At 40.1% G+C, this 26,660-nt stretch overlaps 1 protein-coding gene across 1 annotated transcript in view; it reads right to left on the bottom strand.

Moving 5' to 3' along the window:
- Positions 1-9,814: 9,814 nt before the first annotated feature.
- Positions 9,815-26,660, bottom strand: part of TNKS (tankyrase) — a 198,354-nt gene continuing 181,508 nt past the window's right edge. The window contains 7 exon segments of the mRNA XM_021694117.2: positions 9,815-10,743; positions 14,419-14,575; positions 17,469-17,655; positions 18,658-18,763; positions 19,645-19,719; positions 21,482-21,579; positions 22,691-22,811. Of these exon segments, the coding sequence (XP_021549792.1) occupies positions 10,657-10,743; positions 14,419-14,575; positions 17,469-17,655; positions 18,658-18,763; positions 19,645-19,719; positions 21,482-21,579; positions 22,691-22,811 (831 nt within the window). The 3' untranslated portion in view covers positions 9,815-10,656.

Raw genomic sequence — 26,660 nt, 5'->3', positions numbered from 1 at the left:
TTAAACTTCCAAGAGGCTAGGTTTTTGTTTTTTAACTATTCTATGTGATGGTTATAGTTTTATTGCACTGTGGTCAGAGAATGTGATATGTCTGATGGAAATGTATGTGGTGTTTATATTTGTGTAATTTCTCCCCCCACACACTGCTTTTTTGCCCAAATACTTTGTCATAAACCTTTCTGGGTGAATCTGATAGGTAAGTTGCATTAATTTACTATTTTAACTTGTGTTTCTTTTCTTATGAGATAGAACACTTTTATGTATTCAAGAACCATTTGTATTTTTTTCTATGAGCCATGTGTTCATAACTGATTGTATCTTACAGATTTTCAGGAACTCTGTTCTGTATGGAAGAGATTAGCCCCTTGTCCGTAGTATGAATTGCAAACATTTCCCGTTTGTCTTTTGTCTTTGCTTATAATAGTGTTTTTTTTTTTTTTTTTCAAACAAATACCTATTTTGAGTCCCTGCTTTCAGCTCTCTTGGGTATATACTATCCTGCCTGACTTTATTTTTTTTTAATTAATTTTTTTTATTCTGCCTTAAAGACTATTTAGACAGAGAACAAAGCCTCTCGCCCTGTGGCCGGGTCCCCACCACCGAGAAGGACCATCACTTGTATTTTACTGTAATACACTGGGGGGGGGGGTGGTGCCTGGGTGGCTCAGTCGGTTAAGCGTCTGCCTTCGGCTCAGGTCATGATCTCAGGGTCCTGGGATTGAGTCCCACATCGGGCTCTCTGCTCTGCGGAGAGCCTGTTTCTCCCTCTCGCCCTGCTCTTCTTTCTCTCTCTCTCTGTCAAATAAATAAATAAAATCTTAAAAAAAAAAAAGTAATACACTGGTAAGCCCATGGGAGAAGAGCTCCTCTGGCTCACTGTTCCCTTTTCCTCATAATTCTCCTGGGTCTCAACTTTGGAGCACCGGTGTATAAAATCCAGCTCCGAGTCCAAAGTGGAGGAAACAAAGAATTTTCTGCTTTTCCCCTTGGTTCTCCCCAGTTTCAAACTAATTGAAAATACCAGGATTCTTTAATATATGTTTACACTAATCACCTCCTTGAAGTCAGAGGAATTAGGTCAAAATTAACTGTTTTTATTTAATATTTATTTCTTCTTGTGTGTCTCTAGGTTTCCTATCTTTTTTTGAAAATTTAAATTATTTTATTATAAAAATTTATATAAACCATAAACACAACAGCTAAAAATAAAACCTAAACAGAATTAAGCCAGTACACAGAACATCTCAAACAAAAAAGTAGTAACAAGAACCTGATCAGCTTCTTTGAAATTCTTCATCTTTTAGATATCTGATGACTTCTTAGACTTAAAACAGTGATTTCCATTACACCTAGGCTGTGAAATATTAAATATTATTTCTAAAAGACAAATAAGATTCTCAAACTCAAGGATTAACAGATATTTGCCAAGTGATAACCAAAACCTGTGTGAATTTAACAAAATTATAAATCCAAAGTACAAAATCTACCTGAAATCGTCTAGCCAAATACCAGATTACTTAAATGAGACTCAGCTTCTGAGATGGTATAAAGAGAAAATTAAAAACTTACTTACATACAAAGTTGTGTACACAAAGGGGTTTTTGTCAATATACGTTTAAAAACAAACCAAACCAGCCACCATTCCTGAAAACTCTTCTTACACTGTGCTGGAATTTGAAAAGACTTCTAATAACCTCAAGGTTACATAGAAAAATAAGTTTTCTCTTGTTGAAATTACAAATAATTTTTCTTTTGAACCTATTGCACTTGTTCTCTATAGAGAACATTTCTCCAACATTAATGCTTCCCCCCCCCCATTACAAAAGGAGAGAATTCTATCTGGGGGACAGTACTGAACCGTAAAGAATCCATTCTTTTTAAAAGAGAAAGTCTATCTATCCATCTACTATCTATCATCTATCTATCTATCTATCATCATCTATCATCTATCCTTTGCCAGAACACATTTCTATCCTCATCTCTCTTTAAAAATAGACTAAATTTCTAACAGTTTTAGATTTACAGCAAAACTGGAAGGTACAGAGATTTGCCATATACACCCTGTCCCCACACGTGTGGCCTCCCCCATTGTCAGCATCCCCCACCAGAGCGGCACATTTGTTAGCGGGTGAAGCTGCATTGACACAAACCTAACCACCCAAAGTGCATAGTTTACATCGGGTTCACTCTTGGGTGCTGTTCATTCCATGGGTTTGGACAACTGTATAATGACATGCGTCCACCATCACAATATCCTAGAGTATTTTCATTGCTCTAAAAATCTTCTGTGCTCCACCTATCTAGCCCTCTCTTCCCACCTAGCCCCTGGCATTTGCCATCTTTCCACTGTCTCCATAGTTTCGCCTTTCCCAGAATGTCATATAGTTGGAATCACACAGCGTGTAGTCTTTTCAGATTGGTTTCTTTCACTTAGTAATCGGCATTCAAGTTTCCTCCATGTCTTTTCATGTCTTTTTAGAGCTGAATAATATCCCGTTGTCTGGATGTGTCGCAGCTTACCTGTTTACCTGCTGACGGACATCTTGGTTGCTTTTGAGTTTGTGCAGTTACGAGTAAAGCTGCTAGAAACATGTGTGTGCAGGTTTTTGTGTGGACACAGTTTTCAACTCCTTTGGGTAAATACCGAGGAGTACAATTGCTGGATTGTACGGTTATGAGCACGTAAGTAACTTGCCAAACTGTCTTTGAAAGCGGCTGTCCTGTTTTGCACTCCCCCCCCAGCAATGAAGGAGAGTTCCTCTTGCTCCGCATCCGCACCAGCATTTGGGATTTTGGCCATTCTAACAGGTGTGTAACGCTTTCTCATTGTTATTTTAGTTTGCATTCACCTCATCACCACAGATGTTCTGTGAACATCTTTTCATATGCTTGCTTGTTTCTCTTCTCCGGTGAGGTGTCTGTTCAGACCTTTGGCCTATGTTTTACTCGGCTTGCTCGATTTCTTAATACTGGGCTTTTTGTTTGTTTGTTGTTGTTGTTGTTGTTTTAAAGATTTTATTTATTTGACAGAGAGAGACACCGCGAGAGAGGGAACACAAGGAGGGGGAGTGGGAGAGGGAGAAGCAGGCTCCCCGCTGAGCACGGAGCCCAATGTGGGGCTCGATCCCAGGACCCCGGGACCATGATCTGAGCCAAAGGCAGACTCTTAATGACTGAGCCACCCAGGTGCCCCTTAATACTGGGTTTTTAAGAACTCTGTATATTTTGGATAGCAGTACTTTATCAGATGTGTCTTTTCTCCCAGACTGTGGCTTGTCTTCTCATCTTTCCACAGTGTCTTTCACAGAAATTTTTTGATTTTAATGAAGTTTAGCCTATCCGTTTTCTTTCTTTTGTGGATCATGCCTTTGGTGTTGAATTTTAAAAAGTCACTGTGAAAGACTCTGCCAAAAACTGTTAGAATAAATGAATTCAGTAAAGTCACGGGATACAAAATTAGAATACAGAAAGCGGCTGCATTTCTATACCCGAATAAAGAACCATCAGAAAGAGATATTTAAAAGACAATCTATAATTTCTGTTTTCTAACACCGGCAATAACCACAGGGAAAACCCAAGTCTAACGGCATTTAGAATCTGATCTTCCCACGAGACACTGACGATATAAAACCATGTAGAAGAGTCACTGCTCTGGGGTTTTCATGCCCGTTTAAACATGGAAACTTGAAAACTTCAGATGCAGTCAGGTTTGGTGCCTAGCAATAGGTGCCAAAGTCTATATTGGAAAGAATTCTGGGACATAAATTATTTAAATTGTTTCACCTCTTTGAGTCTGTTTCTTTATCTGTAAAATGGGGATTAAAATTCCTACTTTGTGGGATGTTGGGATTATTAATGACAATGAGTACCTGGTTCATCATCATGTTTCAGGAATTCTCCGCCTCTAGGGCCCGCAGTTCTTGATCCCGCTGCTTCGAAGAATGAAGAGGTAGACCAGATGAAGAGTGGTGGGCAGCAAAGCAAAGTTTATTGAGCAAGAGTATAAAGCTCCCAGAGAGGGAGGGTGCCCGAGAGGGTTGCCCCCAGAGTTTCTAAGTTTAGGGGTTTTTATGAGCTCTTTTGCGGAACTTTCTTAAGCAATCAGGGTGTGCTGAGTCGTGTCAAACTGGGCTTTGGTCACATTATCTGTCTACCTATTAGGTTAATGTCCACGTGTGGATGGTCTTTTCTGCTGATATTGGGGGGCTTATGTCTTAACCACTCCTTGCCTGTGATAGTGACAAATACTTTGTGGTTCATTGCCTTATTTTAGGACATTTTGCAGAAGTCTTTCTGCAAAGGCTGCAAAGCAGAATGCTAGTGCGGTCCTAAGCTGCAAAACTGGATGTTAGTGCTGTTTTATTTTAGCTGTCCTGACTCCCATCTTTTCTTGTTGGGGACAAGGCCTGACTACCTAAATGTCCAACTCACTCCTAACAGTAAGGACTCAGTGATAGGTATTGTTATTTGTAGGGTTATTAGCATGCTTTCAAGTACTTAATTCTGTCTCCTTGTGACTCTGACACTCCCTCTGGCAAAGAAGTTATGGATGAAATTCTAGCTGCCGATTTGCTACCTAATGAGTCACTAGGCCCAGAGAAAGGAGAATGGAAGAAAAGGAAACAACGTTCTTCGTGCTAGGAGCCAGGCGCTGTGCATGAGGGAGGTCTTGTGCTGGGAACGGAGGAGGCATGGAGTCCCTGCAGGGCCTCCGAGCTGCCCTGGGAGCCAGCCACGCCCCTTCATTTCAGAGCGATTTCTATTTTTTAACAAATTTTTATTTATGTAGAGCTATTTCTGGAAGGAGCCCGTGCTTCTCCTGCTGTACTTGGCTAACTGCCCTGCGAGCCGAGAGGTGCGGATAAGGCACTGTGGGCACAGATCTCAGTAGGAAGAGGAGAGGACAGTCGGTGTTTGGATTCTGACAGCTGTAGGTCAGTCGTGTTAAGGTTGCTCGGGCTGAAATGAACAGGGAAATGAAGACACTTCAGAGCTGACTGCTATCCAGACACAGTATACTTTAAAAATGTTTTTATTGACTATTAAACAGTTACAAGGACTGTTAGACATTTAGCCAAAGCACAATTACAGGTTAAATATAATCATAAAGATGTCTTAAATAGAAACCCACCACGCAGGCAGGTGAAGTTCCTTGACGCCCTCTTTTGGAAAGCAGAGGGTGAGGGAAAAAAGGTCTTCCATTCCACGTGAAAGACAGTGACGACTAGAAGGATTTACATGCTGTGAGCGATTTCCCATGACCAAATTGATAGGGTTGCCAGATTTAGTAAAACAAAATAAAACGAAGCAAAAAGCCAGGATGCTCAGTTAAATTTGAATTTCAGATAAATAACGAATAACTTTTTTTCTTACCGTTAATATATGCCAAAAAATGCATGAAACATACTTAAGCTAACAAATTATTTATCCAAAATTCAAATGTAACTGGGTGTCTTGTATTTTATCTGGCAATCCTACAAACAGACAAATGCAAAAAAGCAAAGGGAGGGGATTGGAACCCCCTGCCACTGGTGGGTCACACCAAGACTAAAAATAAAAACAACATCGATAATGAACCAAAGAGTCGCTACGATGGTTACTCACACAGACCAACATCACAATGGGAAAATACAATTACCACTCCAAATGCTGTTGCCAGGAAACATTCTAATTTCCTCAAAGCTGGTTTTGTAAATGTTTTTCAGAAACCTTGTTGATAAAAGTACCTTTTCAGTTTGTAGCTATCAAAGACAAATACAACTACCACAAAGACCAATGAGCTTGAAACAATGGAAGCAGAAGCAGGTATTATATGCACATGAAGAGTTTAAATATTTTGTGTAATGAATACAATGGTTATAGGGTCAAGGTCATCTTCTAGGTCGAGGCTCTTAGCCTCAAAGATTTTGGTTCCGTTTTTCCTGTTGTGTTTTCTGGCTTCTCATCCTGAACCTTGGGGAGGGCCATGGGAGTGTGTGTGAGACACCCCACTACCAGAGTTTAAGTGCATTTCTTTGCAAACACTCTGAATCAACAAAGGGTTTTCAGGGCTGCCTGCAGAAATGTGGAGACAGGTAAGAAGTAGCAAAACAATCTGTATCATGGAGCATTAGAAATCTGTTTGAAAAGATGAGTGGGTGGGTGTGAAAAGCGTAGAGCAGAACAGAAAACATGAATGAAAGAAGAGTCCAAATGCAATCATCCGGGCAGTGTGAATGTTATTTCAAAGGAGGCAGGGCCCTCTGGCAGATGTATAAAATTGGTTACATCATGAGCAGGTTTGGTCTTAGAGGGTATAAAATCTGGAGCTTCCTACTGCCCTTCACTCAGAGCCACGGCTTGTAATTTAAAATGATTAAAAAACAGGTTGGGCGACACTGAGATCCCACGTGGTATCTTCATGAGATGCTGCTGTGTCCCCCCCCGCCCCCACAACACTGACTAGGTTTGGAAATCTTGCTAGCATTTCTTTAAACCAGAATATCTGGTAGCTGAGGAATTTCAGACAGAGAAATCGGATGAGATTGATTAGATCCGCTCCTTGGTATGTAAGGGAGCATTACTTATGAAACAAGACCCTCATCAAATCAGCTTCACGGGTGTGACCTACGTGGAGACGCACCCGACTCACTGACACCTTTCAAACACTAAGAAATGGAATTACAACTTTTTATTTATCAGGCTATAAAAGGTTAAAAAGTTTCTGCCATAGTTAAGGCTTTCTTAAGAAGAAATATTTAATTGTCTATTAATTTCAGAATGCACAAGGTATCTGAAGACGCCTTACTTTTTAGGGTGGTTTTTTGAAAAAGCATTTCCTAGTCATATGCTAGAAGTGTCCAACCAAAGCTCAAATATTATCTTCACAATTAACTTTCTTTATATTTTTCTGTCACTGATTTGACATCGGACAAGTTTCAGTTTAGTCTTTTCAATGAAATTTCTGACACATGAAACCCTATCTTAATGTCAGTTTTGAGTGTTCCCTGAATGACTGAAGTCTATAGCTCTATGGAAGATAACTGCCCAACAAAAATCACAGCAAGAAGGCTGCTTATCACACGTTACCGTACAAGTGGGTTCTGGCCACAATGGAGGCAAGGTGCTTGGAAACACACCCCATTTCTGTTTGCAAGGCTGTTTGTGGGAACCCGAAGAGCGCATGCGTTTAGAAAGGGTGGGGGGTGAGTGATGGCCAATACCCCTTGCGTAGCTGGTGGATGTACTGAAATAAAGAAAAACTGAGGTGACTTATTGCATTTTACTGCTCTTCGAGCGCACACCAAAGTGTTATTTTTTGTATAAAGACTATAATAACAGAGTATTAGTCTATATTACTTTATTTGCCCTCTTCAGGCATTTCTCTGTATATATCAATGCACTTTGCTATTTTGAGAGCAAAGGGAAATTAGTCTAGCTGCTGACATCAAGGTCAAGGATCACAAGGACGCTGTCAGGAAAACATCCTAATATTATTTATTCTATTTATGTTACTGGAAAGGTAGAAATTCCAAATTCCAAGAAAGAAAAGGTAAATAAGAATCCTGGTTGTACTGCTGTCATTTTTGCATAGAAGTAAAACTCTGGTTTCCATGCTGTCATTTGTTAGCGAATTGGCAGAATCTTCAGAGCAGAGTACATGAGGCCTAATCCGGTTCTGGTTGTGATATGGAAACAGAGGTACAGTCTCCTTCTGCAAGACTCAAGATGAAGAAAGGAGGAAAATGACTGGGGTCATTAGCTCCAAACCATTGGAGCTAATTATAATTCCAGACTAGCAACCTGGGGAAAAGGGAAGGAGGCCAAGTACATGGAGAAAGCATCCAGCCCAGAGCACTGAACTTACGCTTAATTTATGACTCAAGAACCCAGGTGGCAATACCCAGTACACGGGAACCATCAGGTCTCGAGGATTTGATTTTAGAACTGCAAGAAAGCTGGTGGAGGTGTCCAGGTTCTCTCTCCATTTGGTCTGGGAAACACACGGGCCATTTCAGGGGAGGCCCTATTGGAACTCCTCAACTTGCTAGTGCTCCTATATAGTGCATATACAAGAAACTAAATGGATTTGGGCCTAAGTTAATGCCATGCTTTTATATTCCAAAGGGTTTTTCACACTGTTATAGATGGAAGTTCCAAATGTAATCAACTTTTGCTAACTTGCGGGCACTCATGATGACCTTTGGTTTTCAAGTTTTGAAAAAATGTATTTGGCTCCTGTGAAATATCAATTAACCCATTCTCTTTAGCAGATGAATAATATATACACATTCTTTCAATAACTACTATACACTCGAACCATTACAAGACAAGAAGCACTGCAAATGTCTTCCTTACACAGTACCTTTACTCGGCACCCAGAACATGAGACGCGTAACATTGGCAGTTTAAATATTGAACCACAGTTTAACTTCTCAAGTGTAAGGCTGAAGTTTAAAACATCCATTAATCTAGTTAGTATGATGGAAACAACATATAACCACAGTCGAATAGTGGCTTATCTGCTATAAAGCTTTGATATCTATCCCATAGTCACCCTTTTACTGAACTAAAAATCACAGCTGTGTTTACTGTTTTAAACTACAGCTAAAAGTGGGGAGGCGAGTAATATACACCTTCACAGCTACTGAAAACTATACAGATGCCATTCCTTCAACCCATTGTTACACACAGCAAAAAAAGAAGGGAAGGAGAAAAAAAAAGCCCTCTTAACAAATATGAAACTCCGAAGCTTCGTATGGAATTCTAGTGCTATTAAACAAGTAGCCAAGACACAAACACCCAGCTTGGGTCACTAAAACTTCAATAGAAGCAACAACTGAGGCTAATTCTTGATTTCACGTTGAGGACCCATGCAAGATTCTGCTATAAAACTCAAACTAGCTCCCGATGCCTAGTTCTAGCGTTGGACTCAAGCCAAAAAGAAAGTTAAATGTCTATTTTAAGAGCCTATTCCAGAATTTTTGCATGTCACCATTTTGTTTTCCTTTAGGAGATTAAATGAGGTCATGGCTTCGTCAGCCTGCATTAAAACACAAATTAGTTTTCGGGACTTTTAAGTTGAAAGGGCAAGTTTGCATCACACTGTTTTTCCTTTTTTTTTTTTTAACCGCATTTATGTCACTTTTGCTTCAAAGCTGAGCAGGTGCACAGCATGTCAAAGCAAACAAATTAATGCAGTCAATGTGTTGCTCAGTCAAGGTGCAAAGGGCAAGTGTGAGAGGTGTAACGGATCATCTTTTACAAGCGTCAGTGTGCACTGGGCAAATGATTAAAACACGCAAAACAAAGTAGGAATTTCCTGAAGAAACAGTATTTCTCCACCTTCCTTTACAAAAATAACTGAAAGAGCTTTGGTTTCAGTTTTTGTTCTCCTTGTCTGTTAAGAAGTTTGAAGAAACGGTTCGAAAATGTCGTGCCGGGACCTACAGAAACTATTTGAAACACCGCACTCCAAATACACCCCAAATCTGGAGTAAACACAAGAGTTCTTGCGTATCTACTTACTAAAGAGGATTTGAATCCTAGCTTTCTAAACTGGAGAAACAATAAAGATTATTGTGATTCTAATGAAGTACAATAATTCCGCCGAATTTGGCAATAAGGCAGCTAACGTTGGGGGGCGACTACCCGGTGGTTGGGCTGAAGTGAAGAGAAGTACTTTCTGAGCAGGCCCTGACATCCTTTCCTGCTGTGGTCTCAGGGAACCACACGCTCCCTGCTCGGCTCAGCGCTGCTCCCCCCCAGGCCTCCCCCCGAGTTGTGGTGTTTCCCGAGCACCGGAAACATCACTCCAACCTTTCCCTGGCCCTGCTCTCCTGAGGTCTCCGGCACCGTCCTGAATTGAATGCCCCCGGGGCAGGCCGCGACCCGGAGGAGCAAGGGGCCCTCAGCGGCTCGGACTTCTCTGAACTTGGGAGCTCCTCAGTCAGGTTGACCTTTGTGCCTTTCCCTGCCAAGACTGGCCCATTCATAAAAGGAAACTAAAGCGTGATGTTTTTCCTTCCCGTCCCAATTTACAATGGTAAGAAGTATGGATACAAAAGAAATCCAAGTGGAAAAAAAAGGGAAACTAAGTCTTGCTCAGCCAGAAGCTTGGGTTGAATTGCTAATGATTTTAGTCTGTGTGACTTTGTGCAAAATATCCTTGAGAAGGTTCCGGCTCATTTTCAAAGTAAACAAATGAAAAGAAAAAAAGAAAAAAAAGACAATGATGCATGCTTAGAAAAAATTAAAAATGAGCCTATCATATGTGTACATTTGTTACATACACGTGCCATATGGAACAAAGCAAATGTAGTGTGTGAAGTATGAAATTTGGGAAAGTATTGGTTGTGGTTTTTTCTTTTTCTTTTTTTTCCATTTCCAAGCCTAGATCAAAGCAATCTTGTTTTAGAAATGGACAGTTGCAACGCAAATGAGCCTGAGATATGGTGAAAGGCCGCCCCTGTAAACATTTCCTCAAAGAGAACAGTAGCAGTTGAGTATGTATCAGTTACTCATACTCTATTCATCACTATAGCAATGCTTTATAAAAGACAGACAGCTTCTTTCTAGGCTGTCAGAGATTTACGGAATATTGATTTTGTTGGAAACGATCCACTGTAATCCAGTCCCAAGTTGAAATCCGATGTGGCCTTTCCCAGTGGGCGTTCACTAGGTCTTCTGCTCGGCGGCTGTGGCGCTTTGTGCCGGAGCTTCCGGCTTCATGATCTGGTATGTGATGAGATACTCTGGGTATGCCTGCAGAGGGCCGGAAGAAAAACACATCACTCCTTTGGCAGGTACAGTATTCAGTGGAAGTCTCAGAGGCTGTTGATCCTCATCAATATTCTACACACACCCAAGAGCCTGCGAAGGCCAGCCAATTAATAGGTGCCTAAACAACACACACACGCAAGATACACCTATATCTTGCAGAGAAACATGTCTAGACCCCATAATCTAGAGAACTGTTGTAATGTTATTTCCACTCTGAGCACTCTAAAGTACTGCGTTCATCCTTCATGCACATGCTGTTAAAGGCAGGAGAAAATCTCTCTCTTTTCCACCTCACCTGACACAGTGCTGTCACATAGCATATATTTAAATAGAAGTCTGTTAAGTGAGGAGTAATTTGGCTGAACCGATTTTAAATTAATTACTCCCAAATATGACTCACTGAGCTAGAAGGAGGAAGGGTGAGGCTTGTTGAGTCACCAGTTAACTTAGAGGGAACAGTTTGGAGATCATTTTTAAAAGGTGACTAATAAAAGGCAACTTTCACAGGTAACATAATGGTTCAGATTGAGACTCTCCACCCCATTTGTTCTCTTTCTCTTTAGCCTCTTTTTCTTGCAGTATGTAAAATGAAAGGCTCTGTGTTTGGAATGGAAAGAATATTTCTTAGAGGAAGTCACTACCAAGACAACTGGGTGGGGGGCAAAAAAAAAAAAAAAACAACAAAAACCCTTAAAACCATGTACACTGTAGAAGAATTCTTCAACCCTAAATATAACATAATGATACAACTAGATGCAGTATTTCAGAGTGGTCTGTGGCTGGAAACTTGTATGCTTTGGTGAGGTAAGTGTTTTTGGGCCCAAAAATACTTTGCTGAATGCTGACTTACAAATTACTTGCATATAGATATGGAGTAAGATAATAAAAAGTAATAAAGGATAAAAAAACTAGACTTTAAAAAGATACATGAACGTCTATGTTCACTGCAGCATTATTTACAGTAGCCAAGACAGAAGCAACCTAAGTGTCCATCGATAGATGAATGGATAAAGAAGATGTGAGGTATATATATATATATATACACAATGGAATATTACTCAGCCATTAAAAAAAAAGATCTTGCCATTTGTGACAATGTGGATGGCCTCAGAGGGTATCTGCTAAGTGAAGTGAGTCAGACAGAGAAAGACAAATACCATGATTTCACTTATATATGGAATCCACAAAATAAAATAAATACAACAAAATACTAGTAAACCGAATCCAACAATACATTTAAAAAGTCATTCATCACCATCAAGTGGGAATTACTCCTGGGTTGCAAGGGTGGTTCAATATTTGTAAACCAATCAACATGATACATCACATCAGTAAGAGAAAGGATAAAAACCATATGATCATTTCAACAGATGCGGAAAAATCATTTGACAAAGTACAACATCCATTCATGATAAAAACTCTCAACAAAGTAGGTTTAGAGGGAATATACCTCAACACAGGTTTGGCATAGTAAGAATCCAGTATGTGTAAGTTATTACTATTAACATTATTATTATGATCCATTAAAGATAAGTCCCTCCTAAGGGGTGTCTCAGCAAGAATAAAAAGTACAAAAAGTGTAATTATACATTATAATTTTATGTTGATATAATACTTTTTTTTTTTTTTAAAGATTTTATTTATTTATTTGAGAGAGAGAGAGAATGAAAGACAGAGAGCATGAGAGGGAGGAGGGTCAGAGGGAGAAGCAGACCCCCCCGGAGCAGGGAACCCGATGTGGGACTCGATCCCGGGACTCCAGGACCATGACCCGAGCCGAAGGCAGACGCCAAACCAACTGAGCCACCCAGGCGCCGATATAATACTTTAATATAATACCTATCATTCATATTCCAATGTTCTCAGTCGATTTAATAATGTTTCTCTTCCAATACCAGATCCAACTGGGGGGCAGGACCTTAAGTTAGTTGTCCTGTCTCTTGGGTTTCATTTAATCTGGAAAGTTTTTAAAGCCTTTCTCTGTCTTATTATATTGACATTTCTGGAGAATCCAGTCTTCCCACATTTTTTTTAATAGAACAGTCCTCACTTTGATTAGACCAAGGTTATGCATTCTTGGCTGGCATACTGCATAGACAATGTTGTGCCCTTCTCAGAATATCATATCTGAGGCACACTCTATTTCTATCTGTCCCTTATTGATGATGTTAATTTTGATCATCTGGTCAAGGCATTGCCCCTTCTCCAATGTATAATTACTGTTTTCTCCTCCTTTGTAGTTAATAAGACCATGCAAATATCCTTTTTTAAATCAAAATTATCTCCTAGATCTAGCATCCACTTATGATTCTTGTCACAATGGTCCCAAGATGATGATTTTCCAAATCTAGTACTCCCTCCACATCTACTCATCTGCCCTTGGCTTTCTACTATAAGCAAAAGCCTTCCTTAACCCTTCCTTTATTTCTTTATCTATTTGTTATCACTATAGAATCATGAACTCCTATTTTTTCCAGCGGTTTAAAATTTATTACTGTATTTATTTTGGTGTTCAAACTGTTCCAGATTAGGCCAGTGGGAGCCCCTTCCTGCTGGCTCTGTGTCCTTGTGACATGCCCTCCCCCCTCCCCACTTTTTTTGAGTACTTCATTACTTTCAGGATGTTCCAGGCTCACCTTGTTCCTATTCTGCTTCAGTCCTGGAATTAGCTGTTTCTCCAAAGAGCCTGGGTTCCTTTTGGTGGGGAATGGTATTAGAGACCAAGATCTAGGTCTAGGTGTGCTCACTGCTATTAGGGTGCCCTTGCTTTCAGGAGACAGTGCTAAGAAATATATGCACGTCTATGCTCATATACATACATGTGCCTACATCTACTCTTATACACGTACCTTTATACACATATATTTACAAGTGCACAAACATACATACATATATTAGAAATGATGAGTTCCTATCAATACCTCCAATTTCAGTCCATCTCTACAGTCATTCTTACCATCCCCTCATTGCAGATTTGTATGTCCCTTCTTCCACCATGAGAATCCCAGCTCCCGAATCAAACATCAACACATTTACTCATTTGCTCAATCCTACAATACACCTGAAGGAGTTTCATTGCTTTGCCCAGAGCACCACAATCAACACATCTACTAAATGAAGTTCAGGATTCGTGTGCCTTTCCTACGGCTACTCCATACCTTACCTGGCCCAGGACTGATGGCATATAAAATATTGTTTTCATATGTTACTTGTACTTAATTAATTCCTGCTTTCTCCTTTCCCGCCCCCCTCCCCCCCCCCCCGCCAAGTTCTCCATCAGAGTAGTTAAGGTATCCACTTGAAATTCAATTAAGTTCAGACAAACTGATCCTTGTTTTTAGATAAATCGATAGGCATTTAGCAGTACTGTGAGAGTTTAGGGCTGGGTTGAAAAAGGATAGAAAGTTTTCCTGCTTGTTGACAATTTTACTTGGGAGCCTCAAGCAGTGGGCAGAAATTTAATATACTACAGCTTTACAACTCAGACAGCTATTGTTCTGTGTTAAGTGCCATGATCAGAAATACAAAGATTCAACTTACGTGACCAGCCTGTGGTGAGTACAGCCATAAAGAAAATTCCTTAATCGGAAGCTACTCTTTGCTCTCTGCACTGACATGTTTAGTAGCTCAGTTATGCTGATTTGATGCGTATCATACCTGCTCGCCTCTGTAGATGACATATTCAGCATATGCCAGCCCATTCACACTTGGTCTCCCAATCACTGAGTGATGTCCTGGAGGGGCATGAGCCATTTTCATGGTGCTGAACTGCAGAAAGGATTTTCCAAGGGTCACTCTACAGAAAAGCATTTGCCTAAAGAAAAAAGGAAAGCAATGCTTTGAACGAAGTATTAAATCTTAGAGTGATAGAACTGTTAGGTTTCTTGATTTTCTAAAAAGTAGTTAATCCTTCAAGCTTATTTAAAATGTCACTTTTGAATTTGAGTAGGAATGGGATGGGATGGGCTTTGATATCCCGATTTACCATAAACGGCAGGCTCAATAGGTACAGTAGTTTGGTGTGATTACAGAATCCGTGACAGAAAATACCTGGCAAGTTCTGACTAGTGGGAGAAGAGAAATCCTAGCAAAAACTGAGTTCTTATGAGGATGAACGGGGAGAGACGGAAGCAAATACAGAGACGGCAGCGCATCTGAAATCAAGATGGGGGTTTACTCATTACGAAGAAGTAAAAACCAGGATACGATAAGTGATAATAAAAGCGGATCACATACAAAAACGCTTAGCTTAACTGTACGGCTGGAAATCATCTTACGTGGGTGAAACACCAACTGGGGAAGATGTTAACTATTACAGAGGACAAGAGATGCTGATCGGGAAGAAAGTGCATTCTATAAACTAGGGATTGAGAAACGATGGCCTATGGGCGAACACTAGTCTGCCACCTGGTTTTGTAAATAAAATTTTATTGGAATGCAGCCACACATTGGTTCATGTGTCTTCTGTGGCTGCTTTTGCACTACAAGGGCCAAGGTCAGTCACTGTGACAGGGTGGCCTGCAAAGCCTAAGATATTTCTTATGTGGCCCTTTAAAATCAAAGTTTGCAATCCTTTAATATAAACTACAAACATTTTAACTATTCAGTGAGATTGATCATACTGTTAAATGTGTAAAATAGTTATTATTCAAATAGTTTGTTTTTAGTAATAGAGTATGATCTTTGCATTATAACTAATCAGAGATACTATTTTGAGTCAAAATTGTGCCAGACCCAGTATAATTGGGTCCTGCCTGGGCTGGCTTTTTTAGCATGATCTTACTAATGACCCTGTGGGGTGCTGGCTTGGTATCAGCTGAATTCTCCTGTAGGTCCCAGAGGAAAAGATTTTTTTGTTTTTGTTTTAAGAGAGAGTGAGAGAGTGCACGCACATGTAAGCAGGAGGTGGAGGAGGGGGGAGCAGAGAGGATCTTAAGCAGACTCCACGCTCAGCGAGGACCCCAACATGGGGCTTGATCTCATGACCCTGAGATCATGACCTGAGTGGAAATCAAGAGTCGGACGCTTAACCAACTGAGCCACTCAGGCGCCCCAACTGATCTACATTACAGGGAGGTGTCTGAGCCCCATCTCCATATGATGGCAGCCCTACGGTGTCACTGGACCCTGCCCGCTCAGGCCGCTGGGCCCACTGCCATGGCTACTCCCAGTCCGTATGTCACACGCAACTTAACCTGACAGGTCCTTGCCTCCTGCCTTCTGCTTCCTGCCCCTGAGCTCCCCAGTTGCTGTGGGGGCGGGAGAAGATGCAGGACCGGCCCATGAGGCTGCAGGCAGCGGACGGGCAGGTGGAGAGTGCTGGCTTCTGCCTGCTCACTGGCTAGCCTTGTGCACTGCGCTGCCTTCTGCAGACGCAGCAGCCCCAGACGGGGGGGATACCAATGCCCTGTGGGGCAAACAGTGACCAGTGCCAGACAGGAGCCGGCAGGTAAATTCAGCTCTGGTCTCCCACAAGGTACTACTCTGAGAGTTAGCAGTTCACACAGCCTCTCTGAAGATGTCTCACGGATTGAGCAACCGACTGCACTTGTTACCAACAGGCCAACTCACTGAGGCACCTCACTGTCTTTGCTCGCCGCACTTCTTTTTGTGCCCTCATTCCTGCTTCCCCGGTACTGCACTTGCCAAGAAAGCGCTAGCACATGAGCTTTCGCTTCAGGCTCTGTTTCCTAGGAAATCCTGGCTAAGACATAAACTTATGTGTCTAACTGTAGTGGGCAACTGTTAATCTTCATCTAGGTTCACTTTTATTGCTTATTTAGGATAGGCCTGCAACAACAGAGTTTTTGCATGTTACATACACATGGGCACTTTTGTGTGTTATTAACCACAGCGGCCTTACTAGAAAGAAGGTTCCTTCTGGACATACCGCATCCATCCTAGAACTGCTGATGGTTGTAAGATTTTCATAAAGTAACAGAGAACAGGAAGTTTTAAGGTCAACAACCATAACGAATTTTGAGGCTATCTGGGTCTTTTTGGGGTTTCCCCTGAATTACAAGATCTCTAAGTAACCTGACTTTCCATATGGTTAATTTAAAGAAAAATACAATCAACTGCAATCTCTGTAATGTACAATTCTTTTGTATTTTTTCCAATGGCACAGAAGAGAATGGTATTTTTTTCACTGAATTCAGAGAGAGTATACTGTTATTCTCTTGAATTTGAGTTTTAAAATTCTATTTAAAAAGCTAACATTCATTTGCTTACTATTAAATCCAAAGTTAATATTCTGAAATTGGACTTCTCAAGGCTAATTATATACCCTGCCTTAAAGCACTTCTAGCAACATCAGAAACCAAGATTCAACTTGTTGACAGAAGTTGTGTGTCTTAGTTCAAACGTGTCTAAAGCTAGAGGTTCTTCAACAGAAATAATTCTCAACCTCTTCTTTTTCTGAATTTGAAGCAGCAAGGCAAGGGAAGCCGAGGGAGAAAGTCAAGATGGAGGGAGTTTCATTGTAACCTATGACTGGCTCACATGTATCTGGTTCTTACCAGCCCTGCTATCAGCTCTGCTGTCATTTCTCCTATTAGGGTAGAGGCTGATCAGCTATTCCTATCCAACCCCAAACCTGTGTGATTCACTATGAGTAACACTGAGGATAAGCTGTGACTTCTGCAGAGCCTGAGGAACTAACCGGCCTCATGACCCGAGGACAGCAATCACAAAGGCAAGATGCTCACCTGTGACATATGTAGCATGACCGATCTTTGTGCGTGGGGCAGCCTGTGCCTCCTCCAATCCCATAAACATATTGGTTGCTTTTGGAGGAGTTTTCAGCAAAATAAATCCCGGCACCAAACATTCCTCCTATGTATGCATGTCGCTCATCAAAACCTTTATGAATAATGGCATTAATGAAAGGAGAACCTAAAAACAGAAACACAGATGAGTTTTTGAATACTTTTCTAGAACCTCAATTAGCCGCAAACTATTTGCACTTGGCAGGTTAATATTAAGTTATTAATAATGTATAAATGAAGTTGTAAGATGGTCTACCATACGTAAATTATTTCTCGTACTGGAATCTTAGCAGCGACCCACTGTTTGCCTTTGTTTACAAGCAAGGATGTAATATGGATTTTGCAGATGGCATGAGATTTTAGATAGCAAAGTACAGGGGCGCCTGGATGGCTCAGTTGGTTAAGCATCTGACTCTTGATTTCAGCTCAGGTCATGATCTCAGGGTTGTGGGACTGAGCCCCACGTCAAGCTACGTGCTGGGCATGGTGCTTGCTTAAGATTCTTTCTCTCCCTCTGCCCCTCCACCCCACCCCTCCCTCTCTAAAAAAAAAAGACAGCGAAGTCCCTTTGGCTTTAAAAATATAGGTTTTAGGGGAGCCTGGGTGGCTCAGTTGGTTAAGCGACTGCCTTCGGCTCACGTCATGATCCTGGAGTCCCGGGATTGAGTCCCACATCGGGCTCCCTGCTCAGCAGGGAGTCTGCTTCTCCCTCTGACCCTCCTCCCTCTCATGCTCTCTGTCTCTCATTCTCTCTCTCGCAAATAAATAAAATCTTAAAAAAAAAAAAAAAATAGGTTTTACACCCAATCTTACTTTACACAAAAACAGATAATCTGATAAAATGAAACAATTATGCTAAACTGTAATAAAAATATTTCACTATCTAGATGGCTCAACTTGCAATACAAGTTCTGAAACCATTCCAGATAAGTGATTCTCATTCTGCACACCCTGGAAAGCCTGTGCTAACATGCAATGCATTAGCAAACTGTACCAACACATAATTTAAAAAAAAAAAAAAAATTAAACAACCCATTTTTAGCCCAACACTAATATAGTCAACAACAGAGGCTTTCCACTTTATTGGAATTTTCAAAAGCCCGAGAGATAGTGAGGCCATGCTGCTCACCGTGGAATAACATGCGCTCGTTGTGATGGTTGTGATTCTCCTCAGATACTTCCTTCTGTCTGTGACAGAATCGTTCCCTCAACTTCTTGTTGACTACTTTTTGAATCTTTAAGGATGAGGAAGGAAGAAGAAAATTAGTGAAATGAATGTTAATTGGCAGTTTATAATTTAAAATGAAAAGTATGTTTCTTTGAGACAGGTTCAATTTTTGGGTTTTGTTTTGTTTGCTTAAAACATTATTTAAAAATGATAAAGCTGCCAGGCAGCGTAACCAAGGTAACGTTCTGGCTTTTAGTGACAAAATTTTCACTGATGGTTTTTGTTATTCTGCACTAGACCTGGTTGTACCTCAAAATCACCTGAAGAATTAAAGAAAAGAGAAACTATTCCTAGACTCCTCCCAGATTTGCTGAATGTTTGGACACAGGGGCCTGTAAATCTGCATTCTTCTAGAAGCTCTCTAAAAGCTCTCCATGGAATTCTGATGGCACTGGTGTAACTTCCAAGGGTTACGCCAGTTCTCAACAGATTTTATTCATTTTTAGGATACTCCTTTGAAAAAAGCACGTCTATCCCCTATTATAAGTTAAGATACTGAGATTAAGAGATACATGCATTCTGATATAATCACTGATTCAGTCAGATTCAAAATCCAGGCCCTCAATGCTACTCGGAAGTGGTGATAAAAATTACTGTCAGTTCTGGTCTAAATCTGTGGGTGAGCTGGGTCCCATCACCGTATCTGTACCACCAACTCCAGCAGATCTAGCCTTCTGTCTGTAGCTTTCCTGTTTCCACCCAGTCTCTGTTTCTGGTGAAGTATGGTCTTGAGGGGTTAGAGGAAGGTGACACCTGACTGCCAGGCAACAGATGGCTAATTACCTCAGTTTAAAAATATGACATTTAGAAAAAATTTTTCATTGTCTATATTTGATTTACAGATATGCCTTGCAATCCAATTTTCACCCTGAAATTTTAAAGACTTACTCGAATGACATTGTATCTGTTGAAGATGCCACCAGCATTACCTCCATCTCTGTGTTCTCGAATCGTACTTTGCATCTATAGAACAAAATAACTTTCTGAAAATATGCCAGTATATAATTCTAAAGACATCCCTCTGTTTTCAACATTCACTTGTTACACTGCTTCACTGATGAGTCTCAGATTCAGCGCTAATAAATAAATAGGAGTTGACCAAAAATGGTTCAACAAAGTTTAGTGGGTATTTTTGATGAGAAAATAGTCATGACATAAATATTAAACTTCTTCATTTTCTCTTTATTTTCTAGTAAAAGCTTTGAAAGATTTTCCTGTAAGGCACAATGGGGAAACACAGAAATAAAACATCACATTAAGTCATCCACATTACTATTTTATGTTATTGAGAATGAGAAGCGACACTGGGATTAAGTCAAACTTAAACTCCTCACATTTGATGAATACTCATTAAACAAATGCTCAAAGAAACACAAAGAATTTTAAAAAATCAATAAACTACTGTTCCCTAGGTGAAACAGTCTGTACTATCTCTTCAATTTGGGATCTCAAAGAACATCTCCGCAGACCAGGAGAAGCTGGGTATGCCGTGTAACTGAGCGGAATAACTTTCCTCTGAGCAGTGCTCATTCTTCCTCTGCTCTCCAAATTCAAAAGAATTATGGAAAAGTAAAATGTTTTAAAGACCCAAGTTTCTCATAGAATTGACTCAAAAGAGTTAATTCCCTAGCTTACCGCTCTATTTGCAAAGTTATTCATCACATTTTGGACATTATTCTCCAAATTTGCTAACCACTAAGAGAATGAAGATGTGAGGTTTCCCTGACAGACTGGCCAGGCAGGAGCTGAAAACCCACCCTGAGGCACTGTTCCTGACTTCCGAGCAAGAGAATAATGTGAGCTCTAGTTAAAAGGCAGAAAATAAAAAGACGCAGGCATGCCTTTCTCTGCAAAATAATGGAATTAGTTAGGCAGCTTATTTATTGTGATAATGCCATTAGGTACTTTGTTTATTATGCGTAAGAAATGAGGCAGAAGCCAGCAGTAGGGAGGGAATTTCTATGGTGGCTGTCTGGCAGGAGGGTCATCCGTCAGCCTTACTATGGTGCTTTAACACAGTGACAGAAGACGGAAAAGGTGGCTTGAGTCTTGAGGCAGATTTCATAAGCAAACATGAAAATTAGGCATATTATTTTATTTTATTTTTTTTTTAAAGATGTATTTATTTATTTGAGAGAGCGAGAATGAGAGAGAGTACACGAAAGGGGGGAGAGTCAGAGGGAGAAGCAGGCTCCCCGCCGAGCAGGGAGCCCGATGCGGGACTCGATCCCAGGACTCCAGGATCATGACCTGAGCCGAAGGCAGTCGCTTAACCAACTAAGCCACCCAGGCGCCCCAGGCATATTATTTTATAGTCACATTTTATAACTTTGCATGAAAATAAAAACAAGAAGGTATTTGCTATTTGTGAGGCAAGATTCTCACTTCCTATCATTCTTCGAGTAGCACTTTAACCACACAAAAAAATAGTTCTAATAGGGTTCCTACTTGCCTAGTTTCAAGAAAGTCTCCAGGATGAAAAGACACCTGTTGGCCACCCATTGAAACCCTAGGCTTCTGATGTGAAAACACTGTGGCAGAGTCCTAATCCATAGTCCTATCTGAATTTGGGCAATATGCCACCACAATGGCTAAGGCAGTTAGTTAGAATGGATGGATAGGCGAGTGATCCTAAGTCACTGTAAGACAAGCTTACCTCTACTGAAAAAATAGGCTTAACCACAGATTTCAGGAAAAGAGATTTAAAGATTTTGATGTACGTTACCTCTTCTTCTACTGACTGATATTCCTTATCTTCTGGAGCAAGATCCAGCAAAATAGTTCCCTGATTAACACAGTGAAAAGTCAAATAAGGATTGGTGCCTGTAGGAAAGAAAAATTAATGTATTAAAGTCCAAACTCTTCAGGCTCAATTTTAGGAAAAACTTTGTTATAAATACTTGATATTTTGGAACAAGTCTAAATTATTTGCAATGGGACCCTAATATAGAAGGTTAAATTGAACAAGCACATCCAAAGACAAGAGAAGTAATAGAGAGGGGCTTGGGGATCAATTTTATCTGTTCTTACAGAGTTCCCCAGCAGGGCTCAACAATTTTTTGTTGAACTGAATTCAGTTATAAACATACATGAAGCTACGTCTGATACAAAAGAGAAACACACTGTAATCACAATGCAGTCAGGTCTAAAATCTAAGAACTATCCTACAAAACCTCTGTGAGATGGCTTGAAATGGTACCTCATAATAAGTTTAAAATAGATTATTCTTGTTACTTTCACTGCCTTTGTTAATTTAATGCAGATAAATAAGCAAGACTTAAGCTCAAAAACTGCCAACATTTAGTTTCATGCTACTCTTGTGATCTTACTGGCTCTGCAGTGACTAATTCAAGTTTTTCCCCTTCTCTCCCTTTGCTTTCCTATTGTGAAAGCACTTGTGGAAACACAGACATGATAAACGTGGAGGCCGACAGGGGGGAAAGACAGGAGGCTTGTAACAGCAAAGTACAGTGGAAAAAGGCTGAGCTACCAGTTGTGGCAGGGGAGAAAGGTTCAGGATGAGGTCAGATTATAAAAAGCCATGTTACCAATGTCTGATTTTATCCTAAAAGCAACAGGATTCTGCTGAAAGGTTTTAAGCAATGGGGTGATATGATCATAGAGTCATTTCAAAAAGAGTCTTCTGTGAGCAGCACAGGGCAAGTGTGGAGGGGGGGGGGGCAAAGGGGAGGCTCGGAGATAAGCTGGAAGGTGGTTGTGACAGTCCAGGGGAGAGAGGACGGTGGCCTGGATTAGGTGACCTGTACTGGATTCGACAGCAGTGGGAAAGGACCGAAATGTAGATTCCAGACAGATTCAGGGTATACAGTGTGTGAGGGGGAGAGGGGGCAGGTGGGAGGTGCTGCATCAGCCCTGACAACTTACTTGTCCCACTTAATTTCTGAGATTTATTTTTTTTCCCCCAAAAGCTTACCTTGTTGTCCACCTAATAGTCTTTCTACTCCTTTGATTAATTTATGACGGTGTCCGTATGCATTGATGCCTATTTCTTTCAACTCCTCATGGCCCATATCAGCCAGTACATCTAGTGTAATCTGAAAAAATGAAACAAAATTAATTGCTAAATCTTTAACAGTTCTTCAGTTCTTCCATTTGTCTTCAATGCTATAATATCCACCTACACAGACAAATTCTTTTACCTCTTTTTAACCATGAACTTACAATCTTAAAGTTGTCTTGATAATTTTATCAGCTTTTTACTCACTTGCGATATTTCTTTGCTTCTACTCAATGGTGAATTAAAATGGAAGAAATGATGCTATAGAAATATAAAATGAACACTGCTATATTTCCGTTTGATTATTCAATTCTACCACCTTTGCTTGCCTCAAGATATGAGAGAACAACCAGAAGCTTGAAATCAGGGGGAAATACCAGATCCCAGTATCCAGCAGGTAGCAGAGAAGAATGGTAGGGGAAAGAGAGAGGGGCTTAGCACAGTGAAAGAGAATGTGACCAAAGGACTAAGCAGTTTTAGATAAGCAGGATTTATATCAAGATAAAGAAGAACTCCTCAGTGCTAAGAAATAGTCAAGCATGGAAAAGGCTGCTTTTGAAAGTGGTGAGATTTATAGTTATATAGAAGTTGTATATATAAGTTGTATATATATATGTATATGTAAGTTGTATATATATATTTAGTTATATAGACATTGTATAAAAAATTCCAGTTCAGAAGAGAGAATAGATGGTTTTTAAGTTCTCTTATAAATTCCCAGATTTAACAGTCCCTGAAGCCTCACATACATTCTATTGTTGTAAAAGCAGTGGTTTATAACTTCTGCTTATTCATGCCCACGGATGGAGGTGGTGAGTTGGCTACCACCAGGACTCAAAATCACCAAGCTCCTTTGTTGACTAAAAGTAAAAGTGACTCTACCACCACCCAGTGGCAGAGTTCTGGATGCACAGGATGAAATCTGGGGCCTCCACATTTCTGGAGGGCTGAACATGCAATTTTCTAGCTCTGAAGAAGCTGGCCCTATGACAATGCAAATACTACTTTACAAGATGAGCCTTTAGTTTTCTCTTTCCTTGGAAAACTGAGAAATCCTTTTATAGACACCCTTTTTCCAACTCAAATGAGGTATGTTTTATCTATCTATAGTGTTCTCTACCTTTTTACTTGCACATAACATTAAAAAAAAAAACAAAACAAACAAACCTGAAAAATTAGGCCTGGAGTTCTGCTGATTTTTATTGCCAGAATGAAACAGTATATAATGAGTCTGATCTTGGTGCAGCAAGCATACATCACTCACTCTTTGGAAATAATTTACTGTATTCCTCCTAAGTGGCCATTTAAGAAATAATTGCTCCATTGTACAAAATGGGCAATTCACTTCCAATCACCAAAAGGAAATTTTGAGCAGAGCTTTTAAAAAGCAACAGTTCTGAGATATACATCTTTGAGACAGAATAATTCACAACATAATAGGAGCCTGTATATTTTTAGCTAGATGTAATTTAATATACTTTGGAAGCCATGCACAGGGTTTCCTACATTATTGATGTCCCGATTTTGTCCTTCTAAACTTTGGTTCAAATAAGGTTGACGCAAAAACAGGATCTCGTATTGATGTGGTAGATTCAATCCAAAGAAAACTTAAGCTTTTCTGAATTTGTATATATAGCACATATCTGGAAGCAGCAGAAATCAGGCCAGCAAAGGATAGCGTACTCTCTATAAAGCTCTAGAAAAGAAATGCAGAATGTTTAATGTATCTGTTGACTATATAGCTCCACTCATAAAATGAATACCTCACTGACTCCTCACGACCATCCCCATTATGTCCTCATGGGGAACTGAGGCTCAGAGAAATCATAAAAATAGTGAAGAGCTGAGATGGACCGCCATATCTGTCTTTCCCTTGCTTATATTTCTTAAAAGGGCTGACTAGAAAGCTAAAATAACTAAACATTATATTTAGTTGCTTTGAGTCCATGGTACCCAATTTGTCCCCATATTTAACTGGCAGTGGCCACTGGAAAACCTTAAATGATAAGCTAAGGAATTCAGATTACTTCTCATTTGTTCATTCGTTCATATACAGTATATTTAATGAATACCTTCTATATGCTAGGTATTTCCCAAAAAAGTAACTTGTTAAACATTTCATTTCATTCTAAAACTATCCATTATAGCTCAGAGGGGTAAACAACTAGTCCAAATTGGTAGTAAAAGAGTGGGGCCAGGAATCAAACAAGGTACTACCACAAAAGTTCATGCTATTTCTTCTACCAAGGAGATAAAAAGGAAACATAAAAACATGGTAAAGGTCGGTAAATGTTTTGGAGGAATCCCTATGGAAACTCTTAGGCAGGTTCCTACTTGGTCAAGGCTGTAGGTGGGGTTGGGAAAGACGGAAGGAACAGGAGGGGGGTCAGGAAAGGTTCTTAGAAGAAGGTAATAACTTGGCTAAGAAGCAGAAGCTAATCAAGCAGAGGAAGGAGGAAAGGGTGTTTAAGACAAAGGGAACAGCATGTGCAAAAGGAAAATCAAGTAAGACAATACAGAACACTGGGAGACTCTCAGCAAGTCCAAAAGGGTGAGAGTATAATATATAGAGAGGAAAGAAGAAGGGATGAACAGAGCACCAGGCTGGGAGCAGATCTTAATGGGCTTTATTTATCAAGTTAAGACAGTATCTAAAAGCTCCTAGGGAGCCTTTTCAGCAGAGTAACACAATAAAAGTTGTATTTGAGGAGGAGAATGGTAGCACTTGGAAGGGCAGGTGTGGAAGGGAAAGGACTGTGTGAACAAGGTAAAGATGGAGAGAGGTGGAAGGGAGGAATCAGAGCGCGATTTCAAAATGAGTGAAGAACACAGGGCCTGGTAAATAGAAATGGTTCAGAAAAAAAAAAAGGAATGGGAGTAGAGATTATTCCAAAAGTCTGAAAACTGGTGAATATGAGAAATGGAAATACCTGGAAGCAGGTTTTAGATATGTTGCTCCACAATTCTGGCATTTTATACTATTAGAAATAGTTTTTTTGGAAAATTATCTTTAATTCACTTAAAAAATAACATAGTTATCTCCAGGAAATTACAAGTTTCTTGGGCTAGTTACTTATTATCTAGCACACATTAAAATCAAATTGATCAAACCTATCAGACTGGCTAGAATCAAAAAGAAGAAAATAACAAGTGTTGGGGAGGATACAGAGAAAGGGGAACGCTCATACACTGTTGGTGAGAATGTCAACTGGCATGGCCATGGTGGAAAACAGTCCGGAGGGGCCTCCAAAAATTAAAAAACAGAACTGCCATAGGATCCGGCAATTCCACTTCTGGGTATTTAGCTGAGGAAAACAAAAATACCAATTCAAAGAGATATATGTGCCCCTGTGTTCACTGCAGCATTATTCACAATAGCTAAGATAAGGAAGTAACCCAGGTAGATGAATGGATACAGACGTGCTATACTGTGTATATATATATATATATCCATTCATCTACCTGAGTTACTTCCTTATATGTGTGCGTGTGTGTGTGTGTGTGTGTGTATATGTATATATATATACAGTAAAATATTACTCAGCCATAAAAAAAAGAATGAAATTTTGCCATTCATGACCACATGGATGTACCTAGAGGGTATATGCAAAATAAGTCAGACAGAGAAAAAGAAATAAGTATGATTTCACTTCTATGTTGAATCTAAAACAGAAAAGAGAAACAGACTCATAGAAAAAGGAAACAAACTTGGTTACCAGAGGAGGTAGGAGTTGAGGGGTTTGGCAAATAGGTGAAGAAGGTTAAGAGGTACAAACTTCCACTTATAAAATAAATAAGTCATGGGAATGAAATGTACATCGTAGGGAATACAGTCAATAATATTGCAATGACTTTGTATGGTAACAGATGTAACTAGACTTACTGC

The sequence above is a fragment of the Neomonachus schauinslandi genome, chromosome 2, assembly GCF_002201575.2.
Source record: "Neomonachus schauinslandi chromosome 2, ASM220157v2, whole genome shotgun sequence".
Taxonomy (NCBI): domain Eukaryota; kingdom Metazoa; phylum Chordata; class Mammalia; order Carnivora; family Phocidae; genus Neomonachus; species Neomonachus schauinslandi.
The sequence above is the reverse complement of the archived record's forward strand: the minus strand, read 5'-3'. Positions and strand labels throughout refer to the sequence as shown.